The sequence below is a fragment of the Argiope bruennichi genome, chromosome 7 (assembly GCF_947563725.1).
Source record: "Argiope bruennichi chromosome 7, qqArgBrue1.1, whole genome shotgun sequence".
Lineage (NCBI taxonomy): Eukaryota > Metazoa > Arthropoda > Arachnida > Araneae > Araneidae > Argiope > Argiope bruennichi.
This window is the reverse complement of record NC_079157.1, coordinates 32,738,562-32,760,877: the sequence shown is the minus strand read 5'-3', so window position 1 is coordinate 32,760,877 and position 22,316 is coordinate 32,738,562. Positions and strand designations below refer to the sequence as shown.

General features: G+C 29.9%; 1 protein-coding gene across 8 annotated transcripts in view; it reads right to left on the bottom strand.

Moving 5' to 3' along the window:
* Positions 1-21,627, bottom strand: part of LOC129976143 (neuroligin-1-like) — a 66,820-nt gene extending 45,193 nt beyond the window's left edge. For all 8 annotated transcript variants that reach the window (XM_056089554.1, XM_056089559.1, XM_056089556.1 and 5 more), the window contains exons 1-2: positions 21,276-21,627; positions 1,849-2,046 (exon numbers count right to left, since the gene is read on the bottom strand). In XM_056089554.1, the coding sequence (XP_055945529.1) occupies positions 1,849-2,046; positions 21,276-21,467 (390 nt within the window). In that variant the 5' untranslated portion in view covers positions 21,468-21,627. The remainder of the gene's footprint in view (positions 1-1,848; positions 2,047-21,275) is intronic.
* Between the last annotated feature and the right edge of the window lie 689 nt (positions 21,628-22,316).

The window sequence follows — 22,316 nt, the reverse complement described above, 5'->3', positions numbered from 1 at the left end:
CGTTTAAAATAAACGGTCGAAAACAGGTTTAAAAAAACTACTTAAAAAACGATGTACTTAAAACTATAAGCATATACAAAAAATATATAACTAACATAAATACAATTTACTTACAAAAGCATGCAACTAACCCAAAAATAATTTAAATCGTCCATTGATAACGTTGTCATGGTAACAATCAGAACAGAATGCGCATGCGTGAATTTTCTTCGCCGGTTACGTAACGGAAGTACGTGATTTTTTCTACGCCAGTTGGGGTAACCCTATGCGGATTAGAAATTTTTAATTTCCTTTATTCTGTTTTATTTTAATTCAAAAGTACTTCAGAATAAATCTTAAAGATTGATTCATTAACAATGTTTAATTTTAAAGGCATCAAACATTGCGAAAATAAACAGAACCGATTGAAATAATCCGCCGAAAAATTTTAACCCTAGCCTCATTCCTGTTGGGAGAAAAAAAAAACTGAAGCCTTTCTCGTTTGGCGCTGGGATTTTTTTGGCGGAAAAGTTGGCGGTGGGGAAAATGGAAGATTTTTTTGGCGGGAAAGTTAGTTTTTAATTAATAATTAAAATTCTAATTAAAAATTCGAAAAAAGGGACCCCAGGTGCACATTCCCGACCTCTAAGGTATACATGTACCAAATTTGGTAGCTGTATGTCAAACGGTCTGGCCTGTAGAGCGCCAACACACACACACACACACATTGAGCTTTATTATAAGTATATAGATTAGAATATTAACATCATATTATTAAAGATGATTAATAGAACTAAAGACTGTACAAAAATTTATTCTTAATTTTTTCCAGAAATATATTTATTGGCTAAAATATAAAATATAATACTTTACATCGTTAAGTAAATTCTTCCAACTGCAAGCATGTAAATTTATCAGCTCCTGACTGTTTAGAACTTATCTATTGTGCCTGAACAAATCGGCGATTTATCCCTTTTTTTTATTTTGGAGTCGGCTTTCACTGTATAGCTTTTGAATTATCTATCGTCTGCTGTTGTAGTATTTCCTTTGGAAATCACAGTGTTATTGCCTAACTCGCGCAACGATTTTTTAAAAATAAACCAAACAAGTTAAAATATTATTTGTTTAATCGATAAAGATTGTTGGTTCAGGGATATTTTGAACTAATTAAAATAAGGTTATTTGAAAATAATGCAGAAGGTTTCAGATTTGGCGATTTATTGCCTACTAAAGTTACAACTGGATTTCCAAACTGTAAATTCTTTGAATTCTTACGAATTGTCTTAATTAATTTAAGTCATTAACCAGTTTAAACTGGTTTGAAACAATCACGAGACTATCAGATTACGCATGCGTCGATATTTAGAAAAACAATGGTTTTTCTTTTCATGTCAAAATCGGTCGAGCTCCAAAACTTTGTTTGCCAGCTAGAGAAATTGAAAATGAAAGTTAAAAAAAAATATCATTATATATATAGAGAGAGATATATATATATAAAGAGAAGTCTCGTGAACCGGCCACGAGACCGTGAGAGAAGTCTCGTGGGCGGTTTAAACTCGTTAATGATTTAAATTAATTAAGGGAAATAATGGCTTAAAAAATAATAATGTTCTCACATGATAACTTGAAATTTGCGATCATAGATTTCAATCTGGTTTTTTTATGATTTTTTTTTTCTCATATTGTTGTTTTTTGGTATCAAATTTTGAAATTTTTTATTCAAGTATCAGACTCCTTCTATAAACCGATGAGACTATAAGCCGCGACGTGCAAAGATATTTTGTTTTGTGCACTATTTATTGATGAATTGTTCTACTGAATTTAAATAAATCTTTAACTCCTGATATCAAACAATTAGTTTTCTCTCACCTCTGCCGGTACATAAACGTTGAGGTTCAGACAGTCTTCTCCTTGCATGTAATCCCATAATCCCAGTCTACGGAGTATTTTTTTGCCACTGGCTTCTGTCTCTATATCCCAGTGAGATCTATTCTTGCTCTGCGCACAGAGAGGCCCAAAGGAAGTGGCATTGTAAATGTCATCCCAAGGCACTTTCGGCACAGGAGCCTGAAAATTAAAAACAAAGCAGATGCATAAATTTTTCGGTGCACAATAAAAAAAACACATTAATAACAAATTTTATTAAAAGCACTTTAGAAGGCACAATTAATGCTGTACTAAATAGATTTTTTTTATTTTAAATATTTACTGTTTATTGAACTTGAATTAATGTGTTCAAATTCAGCATCATACAACATCAGTAGTATGGAATCAATTTTTAAATTTGTTAATCGATTGATTGAGAATTAATTTCGGAAAATATTAAATTATTGTGTTGTTCGGAAAATACAAAAATATAGAAAATTTCAAAACTCTAGCGTATAAAGAAATAAATGAAATTTCATTTGCAAAATTTCTTCTTTACAAACGTTTATGTTCTGCTTTCTTACGATCTGCCTCTCCGACAAGGCTGGTATTTATTCTGTATGCCTAATTTCGTTTCTTATTTTATTCTTAAAAATAATTTTAATGCATCTTCGAAATAAAACGAAATTAGAAATAAATATTAAGATTATTGCAAAAAAAGACCAAAAAGAAAGCCAAGATGAATCCTGCTTGAAGACTTTCTCAACGGTTACCCTCAGTCAGGGATTCAAACCAGGGATTTTTTCAATGAGGAATATGACTTTCATCCAAAAATATTGACTCCTCGTGAAGCGAAAATCCCAAGAAATTGAAGTTTTGGAGAAAAAATTAGTATCACAAAATTAAAGACAATAAATTACACAAGAACAAGTAAAATATTATTTCAAAATTATTTTAAATCTAAGCAAAACCACAGCAAAATTGAATAAAATCAAACTAAAAAAGACTACTTAATCATAAAACCAAAAACTATCATTAAAATGTAAAAGCAAAGCACATACCAATTGAAAGTAAAACTCCAAAAAACTCTTCTTCACATAGTTTTTAATAGGAAATAAGAGATCATTTTAGAATGAAATTAACTTAAACTAATTTAAGATAAAATTAGGAAATTAATCAGGATAAAGATTAGGAGATATCATTACAGATATATATAAGCATTATTTTTTGAAAATCAGGATGCAGATATGACAAACAGTGAAAAGACTTTTAATTTTTAAATTCGTTTTACTCTCTCCCGGGAGGCAGGCATGATTTATTTACAAATAAGCGCTGACAAGGCACGTCCACCACATCACAGCACAAAAGCAGAAGTGGGGAAGAGAGATAAATTATCCCTCGTCTTATATAACATGAGATACTGATAAGAAAAATATTTCTCCATAGTTCTTATATACAATGAGATTTCGATAGGGATTTTCGCTACACGCGCCGACGAGACACGGGAAACACAAGGATCTTTTAAAAAAGAATTTGTTAAGTCAATGGTATTTTGTCCCTTCACTCGGAGTGTGGGAAGTTGAGGTTTTATCCGATTCGGCAATTAAGCTTCTGTTGAATTAATTAGATAGAAAAAGTGGAATGGGATCAGGAAATAAGATAATATTCTAGAATGAAGTTAATATGGGCTAAATTGAGCTAAAAATTAGGAAATTAATTAAGTTTTAAATTAAATTTTTAAAATATTATTACATATATAAATATTCGATTAATTATATGTTAACCAAAATTTTTCATTTGTCCCATATAAATTTCAAAGAAAATTATCATCTACATATATTTTCACACTCAGCTAAAATTCAACTTTTTGTCTTTTCAATAAAATCAGTCTCCTTTCTGAGCAATTTTTCCTTCACTATTAATTTTTAAAAGGCTTTAACACAATCGAGTTTGAAATTAAGTAATACACAAGTATTTCTTTACTAGACAACGTTAAGATTTTTGGATCTACTCTCTATCGCTATTTTTTTATTTCTCTTTTATTTTAATGCGTAATCTATGCCATTGTTTTTATTTATTTTAAAATGCCAATATAAGAAGAACTGAAAATAACTATCCATCTTTGAAATTTAAAGGAAGACGACGATAGCAAAATTCTTGAGTGTAAATGAATTACGTATACGTATTCAAGAATACGTATAAAGAACTATTGACAGGGCACATTAACAGAATTCTGAAAGAAAACTATGGAAACAGACGATTAACAATTTGTATCAGGAACAATTATATATTTAGGAGATGAAGATTTTTATTTATAAAAATTAACTATTTAATTAATTATCTCAAAATGTTCTTTAAAACCTTTCTGAAACTTTAATATTTATGAACAAAATTTTCACAATATTACAAATATTTATATTTTATGAAGAAAATAAACTGTTGGCTGTTTTTAAAAAGCGTTATGTTCAATGTATATTTTAATTTTAGTTAATAAAATGATTCAGACTGATTAATTGAGTTTCGTTTTCAGGCGCAAGAGCCATGCTTGGCCATGCTGCGCCAATTTAATGGTACAGTTATAAAAAGGTTTATAAAACATTCATTTATTAAAAAACAAGATCAGCGGTATAAAGATAAAAACACATGAAAAAAGATGAAACAAATACAAATAGAATCGAAACTATGATTCATAAGAAAACAAAATAAAGAAGTAATTCATTTAATCTTTTATAACACTAAAGGAGAAAAAAGATGCTAAATGCAAGTGAAAAAACTAATAGCTTTTACAAAATTAAAAATATTTGGGTGGCATTTTTCACCCACCAGGTCTTGTAATGTTAAAGATGCCTAGGTAAAAAAACGTGCACGATAAGAATTAAAAACAGGACATTCAATTAACACATGATGAAGAGTAAAAGAAACTTTGCGACTATTACACATAGGCGCATTTTCTCCAAATATGAGATGTTTATAGGTGAAGCGCGTATACCCTATACCGAAACGAGTCAATTTAACATCCATCTCGCGTATAAGATGAACAAGCCACAAAGCAATGTCCGTTTTAACAGAATGCAATTTATTTAAGATCTGCAGATCCCATAACTTTTGCCAGTTAGAAGAGAAGTGATGAACAATGGATCTTTTGACATCATAAAAGGGAAGAGCCATGCACAAAAAGGTGGATGCAGACGATAAACATATTTTATACATTAAAGCATTTTAAATAAGATTAGTTTTTAAGTGTGTTAGTGTCTAGTTCAAATATTCAAAACACATTAATTATACATATGTTAAATGAACACCAAAATTGACATATGGAAATTAGACTACAGATTATTAAGTAATATAGATAATAAAACAGATAATGGAATTATGAATCGTGTGAATGAAATACATAATGATTTTATGAAATAAAATAATATCACAACATCTATCTCTCTTTTCTTTATTTTTTTAATTATTTGATAAAAAAGACAGCTTGTTTAATTGAAAATTCAGTTAATGGTTATTTAATCTTATAATTTATGTAGCTCATTAAAATAAAACCTATGTGAAATCGTATTAAGGCTATTTATTTTTATTAGGATATATTAACTATTATTATATAACCAAGCCAACACTAGAACTTTTATAGATTTTCTATCATTCGACATTTTCTGCACCGTCGTTGTCAGAAAATTAAAAAAAGAATGAAGACTAAAGTTTTCAAAACAGATTATTTTTATAAACATTTTAAAATTTTCATGTATCTTCATTTTTTATATTTTTGCCAGTTACATTCGGCTTTATTTAAAAAATTTGATATTTCACTTGCATTTTTTATAGAACTTTTCATAATTTCATTTAGCCCGAATAACAAATAGAAAATTAAATGAATTTTTCTCTTTCATTTAGTCATAAATTCTTACCAATATTCAGTAGATATTATTATTAAATTCTTGTTATCTTGTTCATATTCACCTAATAATTTACATCTTATTCGTAAGAAGCTATATATAAATAATAAAAATTATTAAAGTACTGCATTTTGACAGTCTTATTGTAGTCTTAATATAAATAAAAATCATTAGAACTGTGTGTGTGTGTGTGTGTGTGTGTGTGTGTGTGTGTGTGTGTGTGTGTGTGTGTGTGTGTGTGTGTGTGTGTGTGTGTGTGTGTGTGTGTTTCACATCTCTGGTTATAAACAGCAAAATCGAATTCAAACAAATTTTACTCATTTATTTTTTTAAATGACGTGAAAAATATGAAAAATAGAATTTTCATCTTTTTAAAACAAAAATTAATAAATTTCAATTAATTATAAATTAACATTTTTTTCAAAGATTTTGAACTATTCTACAATTATTTGTTTTATTTCTCTCTTTTTTAATACGTCTTTTCAGAGTGCTTTTATTGCTTTTAAAAGTGTTGTTGGTGATTTTACCACACTTAAAGCTAAATTTAAATCAATCGTTGGAAATGAAGATAATCTTTCGCTTGTTTCAGTATGTGCGAGCAAATTTTGCCGTGTTAATATAAAAAATATTATTAGAAAACTTATGGTGAAAATTAGCTATCTGTTGTTTTAAAAAACCGTCTGATTCAATTGATATTAATCAAAATTAAAAAAGAATTTTGCATATTAACATATTTTATACAAAAGTAGTTTGTATGTTAAAAACATTATCCATGAAAGGATTTTAATCTAAGTATATCAAATGATATACATTAAAAGTTAAATTAAAAAATATATATGACTTTCATTGTAAGAATTTTCGTTTCAAATTTATGTGAAATACTTTTGTATTCATAATTGCCCTATCTTCAAATTTTAAAGGATAACACTCTTTTTTTTTAAAAAAAATGGCTCTGCATTCTAATGAAATCTTAAACATTTCGATTTAAACTAGCAGGAAATACATATCGAAAAAATATTTTAGCTGATATATGCAAATATAGAAAATAGATCTTTAATGCCCTTTTTTATTCAAGTTTACATTTCAATCTCTAATGCAATCGCAAAGTTTTTTTGTTGTTGTTGTTGTTTAAAAAAAGAATTTTTATATTAAAGGAATCAATAAAATATAAGGTCATTATACTGTTGAAAGAAACTAGATTAAAATTTCTTTTTAAAGAAAAATTAAATTAATGAGTTCAAGCTGCTTGAAAATATCATTAGTATTACGGAAAAAAATTACACACATCAATAATGGTACTGTAACAACAATTTAGCATTGTTACCAATAGTAAAATGTTATATAGAGCATGCTTTTTACCGTTCAAGGCGATCAAATGACCATGGTAATTTTCATCCGAAAGCAAGTAGCAAATGACAGATTAATTATAAATGCTAGCTAAATTTAGTCATATTTTATATTTAGAAACTGTTTACAAAATACAAATTAAATAGATTAAAATATTTTATTTGATTATCAAGTTACTGATTAAGATTACTGTACGTAAATTATCTGAAATAATAAAGCGAACTGAAAAATAATTCATTTTTTAGGCGCAAACGATTTTCTAGCTTGTTCATCATTTTAGAACTATTTTGAAAAAGAACTGCGATTTATAATCGTTTGATGTTTTCCCTCTCGCCCGAATGTGTCATTCTTATAGTTATTTTGCTAAATTTTATAATGCATATAAACCATTCAGGATTATTTGATATGAAATAATATTTCATCATTATGTTTTTAATCTTTTATCTTGCAGTCTTTTTTAAGTTTTTTAAAAAGAATATTTTAATATATTGACTACTTTCCTTTGGAATATTCTTCACATGAAAGAGTGAACAAAAAAGTGAGTAATATTGAATTTTCTTTTACTAATTAAGATGGGAATTTATTTTTGGTTATGGTTTGTAAAATTAAGGACTTCGTTTTTAAAAAATTATACATGATTGACATTGAAAATATACAATGATATGGAATTGATCATCAATTTAATAACAGCAAATGCTTATTTTTAAACACTTTTAGGTAAATTCCTATAGGAAGATTACCTATTGCAATGGTTTTCTAATGACAAGACTTCTTCAGTTCATTATCGATTTTGGTACTTAGAACCCAAAACCAGTCTCCGTTCAAGCTTTTGGTTGTCACTTTACGTGTAGTTCTCTAACTAAATTGATAAAATCCATAAAACAGGAAATTTCAGAAAAGTGATCAGGTAATAAATATATTTTGTTTTTTTTATTAATTCTGGCTTTTATTTAACGATTTATAAAATTTGTAAAACAGCAAATCTTTTAAGCAATCCATTTTATTATTAAAATTTCGGAGTGATTGGAGGTAGTAATCAATTTCGCAAGTGAATCAATAGTCTCCTTAAAACTTTCGCTCATATTCTCGAATAAAGGTGTTATCTTAAGCGCCTTGCACTGCATTGGAGTACAATAGTTACGAAATATTCCCGTTTGGCGTTAATTTATCATTTTTACAGAATCTGTCATCTGATGGTTGGCGAGTTTTTTGGCGATTAATTCCTGGTATGAGGTTAATAACATCCAAAATCCAAATTTGTGTTTTAAACGCGTTTTTCCCAACCGATTGAAAAAAAATGATACAAAGCTGCACTTGTAGTCATAAAAATCTCATGCCAAATTTGATATGTTTAATTCATTGCACCTTTGAATTATCGCGTTTACATGTTTCTGAAAGTACGGACCGAAAGTTGGTCAATACCTTATTGGTTTTGACTCAAAATTTGATGGATGTAGACATCCATCAAATGTTGAGATAGATTATATAGATGTTAAAATGTGTATAAATGTTAAAATAGATGTTAAAACTGTGTACTGAATTTTATCTATCTAGCTCGCTTTGTTTTGAAGTTATCGTGTTACCTTAAATTCGAACAACCGGACAGACAAACTTACTCTGTGCGAATTTTGCTTAAAATTTGATAGAAATCTTCAAATTTCGTGTAAAAACTGTATACCACAAATATTTTTTGAATTATCTTTGTCATAGATAGATAGATGGACATTTTTCAAAAATATGTTTTTCGAACTTGGCAGGGGGGTTAAAGATTCGTCAAAACCTCGAGTTCGAATTCTTTGACGATTACTATACTTTCTCTATACTACATATACGAGAAAATAAAAAAAGTTGTAACGTCAAACTCAAACTTTAAATGAATCTTTTTATTAAATTGATAAAAAAAATTCGCCATTGTATATTTTTAAGATTTTACAACAATTATTATTATAATTTGTTTAAATTGATTATTCAGCAACATTTATTTAAATTGATTATTCAGCAACATTTGTTTAAATTGATTATTCAGCAACATTTGTTTAAATTGATTATTCAGTTTACTCATCAGCTGTATTTGAATTTCATCACGTAAATTTGATCGTAAATTTTATAATAGTCACATTTATAAAATGATCTGTACTGAAAAATTATCAGATTCATCATTTTTAGCTTTCAAATAATTAATTATTTCATCTATCTTAATATAACGGTATAACTTCTCTTTTTTCTAAAAACAATTGCAACTAAAATAATTTTTCTATAAATAATTGAAATCTGTGACAGCTGGAATGCAAGTGACTAGGTTCTTTCACTTACTAATTCTGATGAGATGACATTAAAAATTTTACCATATCTGCGGAGTATTTTTCAGCACGCATACATACGCACTGCAGCATAAATTAAAATGCAATGCAGACTATGGTGTGCGTTGTGGATTTTATGTAACAGCATGTCGTGGTTTAATCACCAAGAACCGAACTCGCAACGTTAGAGTTCGTGGCCACGTAACGTAGCCACTAGACAAAAGAGATCACTCGTATCCTGTGGTTGTTAACTGGCTTATGAAGCTACCACCACAAGTATGGAGTTCAAATAAATTAGCTTCTGAAACAAATATTTTTTCATTAAGTATGTTAGTCATTATTCTTATAGTTAAGAAAACGTACTATCAATATAAAAAGAGTATATCAAATGCTTTGACATTAAAATACAAAAAAAGCTCAGAAAGTGGTGTTAATCAACCTGGTGTGTATATCGTTGCAACAACTTGTTAGAATAAGCCAGAATTTAGAGCAATTATGTTTCAACTTTGGTTATTTTTATTGGTATAAAAAAAATTCCATATCTATTCAAATTTTAATATAAAAATTAAATATTGCTTTAAAATTTGCTTGTTATACATAACTTTTGTTTTGTTTATTAAGCATTTTCGAGTTAATAAAGAATTATTGTTAATTATTTGTGAAAAAATATTTCAAAAAAATGGAAATCCTTGTTTAATATTAAGAGTTTCAAATTTTAACGGATCATAATTTATATCAATGGTTTTTATCAAAAATAAATATGTATTTGGATTCATTTTAATAATAAGTTTTAATTTATATTAAAATCTAGCTGTTACAAATTTGAAAAAAAAAATTCGTGTAAATTTAAAGATAAAGACGACCTCCTGCATGAAAAAAATTATTGCAAATAGATTTGTGAAGTCATAGGAATTTATATATTAAATATCCAATAATTACACTCATGTCCAAAATTAAGGTCACAAAAATGTTTTTCAAAGTTAATATTAAGAGTTTCAAATTTTAACGGATCATAATTTATATCAATGGTTTTTATCAAAAATAAATATGTATTTAGATTAATTTTAATAATAAGTTTTAATTTATATTAAAATCTAGCTGTTACAAATTTGAAAAAAAAAATTCGTGTAAATTTAAAGATAAAGACGACCTCCTGCATGAAAAAAATTATTGCAAATAGATTTGTGAAGTCATAGGAATTTATATATTAAATATCCAATAATTACACTATGTCCAAAATTAAGGTCACAAAAATGTTTTTCAAAGTAATTCTAAATGGCTACCAGTAAAATTTAAACAAATTGTATTTTATATATTGTGAAGGACCGCTAACACGATATTAACCGTTTTTTGGGAGAAAAAATGTTGTTTAGCATTAGTTTTGGGGGAACTACTGAAATTAGACCGTTTAGGCATTCGGGATTTTTGCCTGCAATTTTGTGAATATTGCATTAAAACAAAAAGTTTAACCTGTTTCCAGTGAGAATGAGTTCTCATAATCGTTTAGACGATGTCTTGAGATGGAGAACCGTTGGTAGGCTTGAAGCTGGGCAGTCTCAAGCGGAGGTGGTTCGATGGTAACAAGTGGCACCGAATGTGGTATCCAGGTTGTGGAATCAATTCTAAACAAGTGGTACTGTAACCAGGAAGGCTGGCCAAAGCCGTCTCAGAGCAAAGACGCCTGCACAGGATCGCTATTTGGCATTAAGCGCACGACAGCATAGGCTGACAACGGCTACTCAACTTGCTCATGCTCTTGCGTCTGGAATAAGAATTTCCAAACAAAACGTATACAGACGTCTAGCTGAAAGGGCTCTTTATGCCCGGCGACCAGTTGAGTTCGTCCCTTTGACTACATGCAATAGAAAAGCCCGGCTGTTGTGGTGCCTAACATATCAGTCTTGGGCACATCAAGATTAGGGGCGTGTTCTTTTCAGAGATGAGTCGCGATTTACCACACAGAGTGACACTCATCGAATATTCATCTGGAGAGAGCGAGGAGCTCGCTATCCTCCCTCCTACGTAAAAGAAATCGACAGATTTGGTGGCAGAGAAATCCTTATCTGGGGTGGCATAATGTTGGGCAGACGTACGCCACTGCACGTCTTCGATGCGGGTACTGTCAATGCACATCGCTATAGGGATGAGATCCTTGAAGCCTATGTGAGGTTGTTCCGGGTGCTTTTGGCCCAGACTTCATGTTTATGGATGAAAACGCGCTTCCACGCAAAGCCCAGATCGTTGATGATTTTCTTGAGGAAGAGGATATTCGACGTATAAACTGGCCCTCGAGGACTCCGGATGACAATCCTATTGAACATGTTTGGGATGGTCTCGGAAGAACCATTGCACAGCGTAACCCCCCTCCTAATATCCTCCAAGAGTTAAAAGCCGCGCTTTTGGGAGAGTGGGCTTTGTTGCTCCAAGCATTTATTGACACCCTCATAAACAGTATGAAAGCTCGTTGTGAAGCCAGTATAGCAGTGCACGTGGTCACATTCCATATTAGACACGAATTTTCCCGAGATAAATGCTTTATCTCTGATTCATAATGTAACACTTTTTGATATATAATGTTTCTTAATCCCCAATTAAAATCTTTCCCACGTTGTTATATGTCTATGTTCTTTCTGCCATTGTAGTGTACCTCTGTGCCAAATTTCGTGGCAACACAGTGAATAGTTTTTCATTTTTCGCAGATTTTATGTTTGTGGCCTTAATTTTGGACATGAGTGTAGTAGCTAAATACTTAATATACTTATACTTTTTGATGAACTGTATCCCTGAAAATTTAATATTTTCAACTAATCGTTTTTAAGAAGAAAAAAATTTGACATTTTTTGACAAAAATACTTTTTTAGATACAAGCAAAATTATAAAACTTTATTTATAATTCTGAAAAGGAAAATAAATCAAAATTATACTGCCATCACGATAGTCGCTTTTCTCGAAATGAGCTTCATACCTCAGAACGACGAACTAAACAGAATTACATTCTTATTCTTCATTTTCAATTTATGATCCAATTCATCCTTAAAAGATTTTATCTTCATATTTATAAATATAGCTCTAGGGAATGAATGGAAGCCAGTGTTCTCTTTTCAAACATTGAACGAGTTTTAATACTTCAAAGATTAAAATATTTTCTTCATGCTTGCTATCCCTGAAGTATTTATTATCACATCTCATGTCTTAGAAAAAGCTTTGTAATATGTAGAAACTGAGAACAACAGAGAACTTAAACTTGCCATCACGCACAAGGGCATTTTAATAATGAAACACGTAAGAAGAAATGTTGGTTCTGCTCTCTAGCAGAATTGGTTGAGTTGCTCTATTTAATCATTTTACCAGCTGTTCTCGACACTTCTTTTTCTCAATCAAACACCCCAATAACTTGATTCTCCAAATTGCTTTAATTTGTTAAAATCAAATTTAATGTTTGAAAAGTTTTGTTTGCATAAAAGCAATTTTATATAAAAATTCGAGAGAGGAAGATATTACCCACTACGTTGCCTTTCTTATTTCAACATGCATATTTCTTTATCACTGAATTCTTTCAAAATAAATCTTTTAGAAAATCGAACTGCGTTGAATTTTAAATTTTCTAGATAAATTAAAAGGTAGCTTTAAAATAAAGTTTTATAAGAAAAGGTATGATAAAAATACATAGTACTAACTGAATCTGCGTAGAATATCATAAGAAAAATGCTATAGAGAATATTTCTTTCTTCGATAATAATAAATTAAATTTCTTCCATGACTTCAGATGTCTTTTACAATATTTTTTTATATTTCGGTTCACAAATGTTGATGAATGTGGGATAAAAGTACAGTTTGTTGCTCTGGATAAGACTTGATTCAACGCGAGCTGATCAATGTACATATAAATCTAGTATGCTCTAAGTCAATGGCTCAGTAAGTGAAAATGGTGTTCAATGCATAATATTTATTTTCATCATTTGAATTCATTCATTGGCTTTTGAGCTTTAAAACCCAATATAGATTGTGAAATCTTGTCTTCATTGAGAAGCATACTTGCCCATTCGTTGATATGCCTGCTGCTGATCTATAACGAACTTAAAATCTCTACCATAGAGCTGTGAAAATTCGAATAATTGTCAAAATTCGAATAATAATCAACGGGTTGTAGTTTATATTACGTCAGTTCACTATAGTTTAGAATTGTGAATTTTGTCTCCGAGGGGCATTTTGTATCTTCGAAAACTGAAGCTTTGTGAGGCAAATCAAGTTACAGTACATGCCCGAGTATCCGGTTTTCGCAGTATCCGGCCTAGTTTTCCTTTATCATAATTAAATGAAGAAGGCAAAACATTCATTAGTAACATTGCCAAAGTATTAGAAGCTGACGTCTGCTACGATCCTCCTTGTGCAAAATACAAGTTGTGACAGGAAAAGAGTACCATTCTGCTCTTTGTTCATTGTTTCGTCAGTGCGTGAGGGACCTCAGTTGCTACCACTGTTCCTGATTATAACAGCACAGTATGTACAGTATACATAAATTGTTCTTGGGATATGCTAAATATTTTTTTAAGTATACCACAGTAAAGATTACAGAATTTATGTTAAAATGGGAGCAATTTACATCCTTTAACTTGCTTTTTCTCTTGAAACACGCAGTGCAGTGTATAAACGTATATAAGTATAAAGCTTCTATTATAACTTGACAAGTTATCGGCAACTGCTTCTATGATTCACTGGGTCACGGCCGCGTTCACATTCTGCGTAGCTTGAGATAAATGGAGGGCTTAGTACTCAATAAGAAGTTAGAAAATACATATTATAACAGTGAGTTATTGTATAAAAACTATGTATTCTGGTATTGGCGGTCCAAGAAATGAATTCATAAAACTCCGACCTATCCGGCTTTTTTGTTATCCGACCTGTCTTTTGACCACATTAGGCAGGATACTCGGAAGTCTACTGTATATGAATTCTATTGTTGAAATGTCATCCAACTATAAAATTCTTTTTGAAAGGAAACTGATTTTGCTTATTTCATTTTCTCGAAACTACTGTTCTCTATTGAGTTGAGCTGTAAATCTCACATTTAAGCTTACATAAAATATCTTCTGGATTTCTAATGCCTGCTCATAAATTAAAGCTCCCTTTTTTTCATATTGTCGCCGTAGCTTTCTTTCTTTTTTTTTTCTTTTTTTTTAACTTTTATAACAATGATAAGCTAATTTAAATATATAATAATTGATTGAAAAATTCAGAGGGTTGTCAAAGGGGTGAAAATCGCGAAAAACGCATGCAAACTTTCAGTCATTATCAGCACACAAGTGAGAAATGGATAATCCTCATACCAGTATACTGTGGAAATTTTAACTGAAATTTTGCTCTAACGAGTGAACAGGGATCCTGGGTGATTCACTCTTTGGGCTGCACTTACTTTTGGAATTAATATCTCTTGTTTTTCTACCTACACTTCCTTTTAAAAATGTTTTTTTAAAAAAGGCCGACTCAGTACAGCAAAACATTGCATGTGGTTGGTCCATGCAAATTTTGGTAATGGAGCCCTTGTATATTTTCCCCGCGAGGGGCATAATCATCTCAATTTTACATATTCTAGAAAGTGGACAATACACTTTGGATCCATTGCTCGGTCTTCACATTCACCGTATTTCAATTCGTGTGACTTTTTCTCATTATATCGTCTTAAAATCACTCGTTTATGCGACGCATGTATCCAGTTAAAATATAGCGAGGACTGTCATCAATACGGCAAATATAAAAAGCTTGCTTGGTATCTCCGAGCACACCCAGAAATCCTTTTTATGTCTTTATAGATTGTGCAATGAGATCAGAAGCTGCGTCTTCCTGTGATTTTTGAAATAATTAATCAAATAATCTTTTTGTTGTTGTTATTATTATATTCGTTACGATCCAGTGTGATGTCAAACCTGCATGCGTGTTTCGAGAGCCCCACCTTTTTCAATATGGATTACGACATTGCTCCATCACAATTTTCGTTCCTCTTGATATCTACTAAAAACCATTTGAATTTCTCTGTCCATTAACTGAACACCCTTATGCAAAACATAATAACTTGTAGAAGAAGAAAAAAATCCCTTTATAAAAAATATATTATATGGCCCTCCCAAACCACTTTCTATAGCTTCGTAAAGTTAGTAATCTTTGAATCAGCTTTGTCATGAGATAATTTATAAAAGGATAGATGTAAATATCATTTTACTAAAAAAAAGTGTTCAAATAAAGGAAGGAAATTAATTTGACCGCCTCGAACTGTTTAAACGAAAAAATGATTATAGACATAAATTTCTGTTATATAACATATATTGTAAATGTGCATAGATAAAGAAAAATTGTTTGTGGATACATATTTTTACACCAAGATACTGTATCAGATGAAATATTAAGCAGATTCTTTTATAGCATCCTTATTCGTAACAAGTTTGGTTGTTGGAAATTATGTTGAAAGCGATGTGAAACTTATTTCATTCATTCATTATTCTAATGACAGAACACACAAAAAAATGAGAAAACAAAAAGATATTTGTTAATAGGAAATATTAATAATGATGATATCAGCAATCTGTTGCAAATGTAAATTATTTCAGATAACTGTACAAGATAAACCATTTTAAAACAACACTGGACGAAACTTCATAGTTGATGCTGAAGCGTTTTTTAAATGCATTTGTATAAGTAAAAACATGATGAAGAAATAAAGTACTAATGTTAAATTCATGCTCAATAAATTCATCTGATAAGTGCTGACTGTGATGCCTCAGTTGTATCTCATAATCCCATGAATATTCCCAGCGAGTCCAGGATATGTTATAATGCAAGTATATTATTCAGTGTTTATTTACTCAAATTCTATTTCAAACGATGATATTGATCTAAATAAATTATCCTACACGTTTATGCAAAAAGGGTGATTTCAAAGAACATTTAAATTATTTTTATGCTAAAATAATTTATCGGAACTGCTGACTGTATTTGTACTGAAAACTCTTCGTATGAATAAAATAACTTTCAAGGCATCAACTCTCTGTTGAAATCTCTGATTGATTTAAGATTGATTTGAGCGTCAACAAAAGACATCAATTTTCTGTAACTACATCAACTGAACCATTTGCAGGAAATAAATTTTAGAACTCGGGATTTCGACGAATCTCCACGTTTACGATCTCCCTAATTTCGAAAAATACATTTTTGGAAAATGTCCATGCCTCTGCCTGTGACAAATATAACTTAAAACCGATTTGAGCTAGACCATTGAAATTTGGTATATGGTCGTTACATCAAATTTGCAGATTTCTTTCAAGTTTTGTGTAAAATCTGTTCTGAAGATGTTTGTCGGTCCGGCTGTTCGAATATAAGTTCACACGATAACTACAAAACGAACATAGCTAGATAAATAATATTCGGTTTACAGATTTAACATTTATAATAACGACTCTTGTCAAACTTCGAGCCAAATCCAACTAAGAGTTGACTATCTGTCGGTCTGTGCTTTCAGAAACAGATAAACGCTATAACTGAAAAAAAACCAATAAGTTAAATATATTAAACTTGGCATGGGATTTTTATAACTACAAGTTTAGCTTTATATCACTTTTTTTTTTCAATCGGCTGTGAAAAATTATCTAAAACACACATTCGATTTTTGGATACTCTTAACCTCATGCCCGGGATTAATCTCCAAATAACTCGCCAAGGATCACAGTAAGTAGTCAACGAAATAGATTAAGTAAAAATGCTAAATTCGCGCCAAAAAATATTTCGTAACTATTGTACGTCAATGTCTTGTAAAGCGTTCTCTGTTATGACAAATTTATTAGAGAGTATACGAGAATTTTTTTTTTTTGGGGGGGGGGATGGTTTTACTTTCTAATAAACAATAAATTATTCTAGATTAAGAATTTTACTTCATTTGTGACTTTAAGGTATTCTTAAGAAACTAACGCTATTCATTTAATATACATGAAGGTCCCTAAGTCTTTACCTGATTACGAAATTAATTGCAAAAAAAACCTATAATTCTGCATATGGTTGTTTCGATGTATTTCTCGATCGAGTAAAGATGTTTATAAAGTTTTTAATAAAACCACTTATTTCACTAAATTTTAGAATGAATACTCTCGGGAGCTCGGGGTATATCAAAGCATTATTACGATTTTCACCAAATATTGTCCGAAATTTTCGCTGTCACACTAGATACAACATCTGTGATTCTTACTTTGAGTATATCAATATTTTCAATTGGCGTTGCACACATTTTGTCTTTATGTAACACCATACTTGACATTGAACTGTAATGATCGATTTGAATTCATGGGATGAAAGAACATGCTGAGTTTTTTTCCCCATCGTTGCATCATTCTGATAACAATTAAATATAAAATCACTGTTTCTACATTAGTTACGCTATCCCTTTGGACAAAAAAAAAGAACAGTATTATTCCATAGTAAAAAGTTTATAGTATTATATAATTGATGATTGTTTTGTAGTAATTATAAAGACTACTGTCAACAAAGAATTCTTGTCGCGGAGACAAATAGAAATATAAGATTATACTATAAATAGTAGTAGCTTGCAATCTTGGATCAATTTCATAAATGATATCGTTGTATTCACACAATTACTTATAGCCATTTTATGAAAATGAGTATAAGCTTTTCGGATGTGACTGAAAAATATTTACCTTCCACTTTTCCTTAAAAGAAGAATTCTCATATTTTCTAATTAACACAACATTAGGTTTTTTGAGTTGTGATTAATAATTTTCCAAATGTACTAGAAATTACCATTCATTTTTCTTTTTAATGAACTATGAGAAGCGATCAAAAGATTTTAAAAGGCGTGCTGTTACATAAACTGCTTCATTTAGAGATCATATGAGTATTGAAGTTTATGATTATATAAATAACTCACTTTCTTGTTATGAATTTCATGATGAGACGGACAATTCCCTATATTAACGCAGCCATGATCCTTAACCCTTTATCATTATACCATATACGTATATGCATTTTGCATCATACTTATCTAGAATTACTTTACTTTTGAACCTACAGGCTAAAGTTGTCATTCATTGACGTTATAATTTGGTTTGGAAATAGTGTGAAAAATCTTTGCAGTTCAAATATTGTATCAATTCTATGTTTAATCCAAATGAAAACACAGAACAGACACAACAAAAAGATTAATAAGATGAATAAGAAAATAAATAGCTCAGGAGATTTCGCACTGCTTTATCAAAGTAAACATAATCCTGCTTCGCGGTTTGTCGATGCTATGCAGAAAGCATAGTGATGATGGACAAACAGTTAAGGATCGGGTGAATAATCCTTTCATGGCTACGTAGAATTCACGACTAATAAAAACAATTGTATGCAAAACTAATTTTTAATTAGATATCAGTGAATGGATAAATAGTAAATGTAGGAGCCTGAGAATAATCGATTGATGACTATGTAGAATATACGATTAATAAAAACAATTGTGTTCAAAATTAACTTTTATTAAATATTTTGCATTGATTTAGAATTTTTCAATTGATTGAACAGAGCCTTTATATGATTGGTTTATTTATTTATTTTTTTGATAAAATATAATTTACTTTCGAGATTAGGAAGAATCTAGAAGTAATTTTCATGATGAATAAATATAACTGCTTTTAAGAAACAATTTAACTTTTAATTAATTAAACTTATTAAATTTTGAAAAACATAAATTATACGAAAATAGAAAATAATTAAAAGCATCCAATTTATTCTTATCTTTTTAATGAACTGCAAACATGAATTAATTAAAAATTTAAGTATATCAAATATTTTTTGATTCGATTCACTAGTTTAACGCATCAATTTAGGTAAAAGCGTCGAATGATTTATCTTGGAAATGGATTCAACCGAAAAAAAAACCAGCATATCTCATTACCAAAATTACTTTATATTTCCTTCACGAAAGAAATGTACTTTAATAACACATATATGAATCCTTAGTGTATGCGCTCAACGGCATCAGTTATTACGGGAAAAAAAAAAGCTTTAATTTTCTGAAACCTGATGTCAAGGTCACCATCATTCATTTCACTGTTATTGTCACATGTTCTGTTGTTTCTATGGGAGCAAGAAAAAAAATCTACTTTTTTTATTATCTATGATAGAAGAAATGCATACTTAATTATTATTTTTTTTCCTTGCGAAGAAAAAGTTGTAAAAGTTATATATTTCGAATAAGTCAGGAACAAAAGAATGTAGTAAAAATTTAAAAGTTAAAAAAATATTAAAATTCGAGTAGGAAATACGAGAAGGAATTTATGGATATGTAATGCATTTCTTCTATAATATCCATTTTTCCGAACTATCTATGTAACACCTAATAAGAGGCACTTGTTTTCTAATTATATTTTTATCAAATATTATAAATTATTTTTGAAAAATACAGAAGTCATTTTTGTAATTAATATAATGTATATAAATTATGAATGCCGTTTTTTTCTAATAGAGAGAAATGCGAAATCACAAGAGGATTTTATTTCGTAAATTTAAATTTCTTCACTACATATTTATTTACTTGTAATTATTCTATTTTTTGTAATTTTAATTAAATAAGAGATGTGATTTGATCTCTCATATGAATATTATTTATCATCCAAATCTCAAAGTAAATACATCTTACTTTTCATCAGAATTAATTTTAAAGGCCTGCTTTCAAAACGGGTAATGCTTAAAATTAAAAAAATATATATATCCAAACCGCAAGTTATTTCTTTTATTTATTCCTTAAATTTTTCAGTATTCCACTTTTAAAATGAAAGTTCACTTATTAAGTTAATTGTGCAATAAAAAATGGATTAAAATAAATTTCAGTTTTTTTACTTATTCAATCATAAATTAAAATTCATTTAAGTAGCTTTTACAAATATTTAAATTGTAATAATCTTGCCAAAATATTATATTCTTTCAATTTTCAATTCAAAAGAGTGCATTAGAATTTCTTGAATGATGTTTATAGTTTCATCTTGACTAGTAATTCAAAATCAAATAATTTCTTTTTTATTAGGAATTATTCAGAATAGTTTTTTATTCGAAAATTCATTTAAAGCAGTTGTTGAATTATATTTTAAAAATCAAATTTTAATTGTTATTTTTTAAAGACTTAAGTCCTTGATCATTATATTCGTGCACACCTTAATTCTATTTATGGTATTTTTAAAATTACGTTATAATTATCTGAGTATTCCTTGAAATCATAGATATATGCATATTTTCAGAATCGGAAAATGCCATCTGTTTAGTATATAAATATAAATTATATTATTATTTTGTTGCATTTATATAATATATATATAAATGTAACGAAATATTAAAAAAAAATAAGCTATAATAAATTTCAAAAATTACATTCGAAAGTTTTGCTAATAGTTAACAAAATGACAGTCAGGTAATAAATGAAGTGTAAAGATTATTATAGGATAAAAAAAATGATGATAAGTAATTCTGCACAAAGCAATCGATGATATCTAAGAAATATGATTTATATCATCAAAGTGCGCACAAAACATTTTCATGAATTACATCCTACAATGCTGTTTGAATCAGTTTTGCGTCATTCCTTTCACGTTAAGATTCCAAATCTCTTGGCATTATAATATTGAAGAAAAAACGAATAGACAACTCCAGGGCAGTTTTAAAAACCGAGAGCTAAGCATATCATATTTCATTTTCGATGTTACTTTATATTGTTTGCTTTTGATATAAAGAAATCGAAAATTTAATTTCACGCTCAATTTTTTTTAATCTACTCGATTTACACCTCTTAATATTTAGAGATAATCTAAGCACAATATGTTTCCAGGCACTTTCAACGAGTTTATTGGCCCCTTACCTTGAACCTCAATTCTCCAACGGGCGGTTCGGCATAAAATATTCCTAAGAAAGCTGCCACCTCTTTACCGCTGGTTAGCTTGAGGATTTTCCCACGGATGCGGCCGCTCTTCGTAGTGACCACTGGATAGTCGCTATCTTCCTGTCCCAGCGCCGAGACACTCAGGTAGATGATGACAAGGAGTAATTCCATGACACTCTTTCGAGAGGAATTCTTAGCAATCCTTCAAGTTGGTCGGTTCATGAGGGTTGTGATGGTTCCGAACGGGAATGGAAATGAAGGAGCGGGCGGTTGCTAAGAGACGGTTGCTGGGGAGCCTTGATCAATCGATTGGGCTTGTTGTGAACGAAGGTTGGTATGAGAGGGGCAAGGATGTAAAAACGCGCGATTTCTTTCTCTCTCTTCCTCTCTCTCTTTCACTCACTCACTCTCACCTGAATGATAGAAAATAGTCGAAAAATGCAAATCCATCAAATATTTATTTTTCTTTTTAGTTCACCATCACCTTTTTCCCTCCACACCCTCTTCTCTCTCTGTCATAGAACAGGCAAAAGGTAGCTTCTGTCGAGTTTTTTTCCTCCCTTTCCTCTTCTTTTTATTTATTTATTTTTCGGTGCCTTTAAGGTGAAGATTCTCTATTAATCTTTTATATTAAACGGTAAATTCATCAAACAGAACATTTTTTAATATTGCTGGGTATGAGATGAGGTATACGGAAAGAAGTTGCGCCTGCTTTTAGGTGAATAAATTCTTAACGACAAAGGTATTTTAGACATCTTAAAACTTTTATTAAAAAAGACTAAAAAATAAAACGGAAAAAGAAAAGGGACGGAAATTTATTGAAAATGCAAACATGATATGAATATAGTTAGTGCAAAGAGCAGTTGTATTACCAGAATAGCTTTATAAAAATGACAAAACTTATATTACTTAACTGAATTGCGTATACTCTCTCTCTCTCTCCGTGTGTGTGTGTGTGTGTGTGTGTGTGTGTGTGTGTGTGTGTGTGTGTGCGTGTGTGTGTGTGTGTGTGTGTGCGTG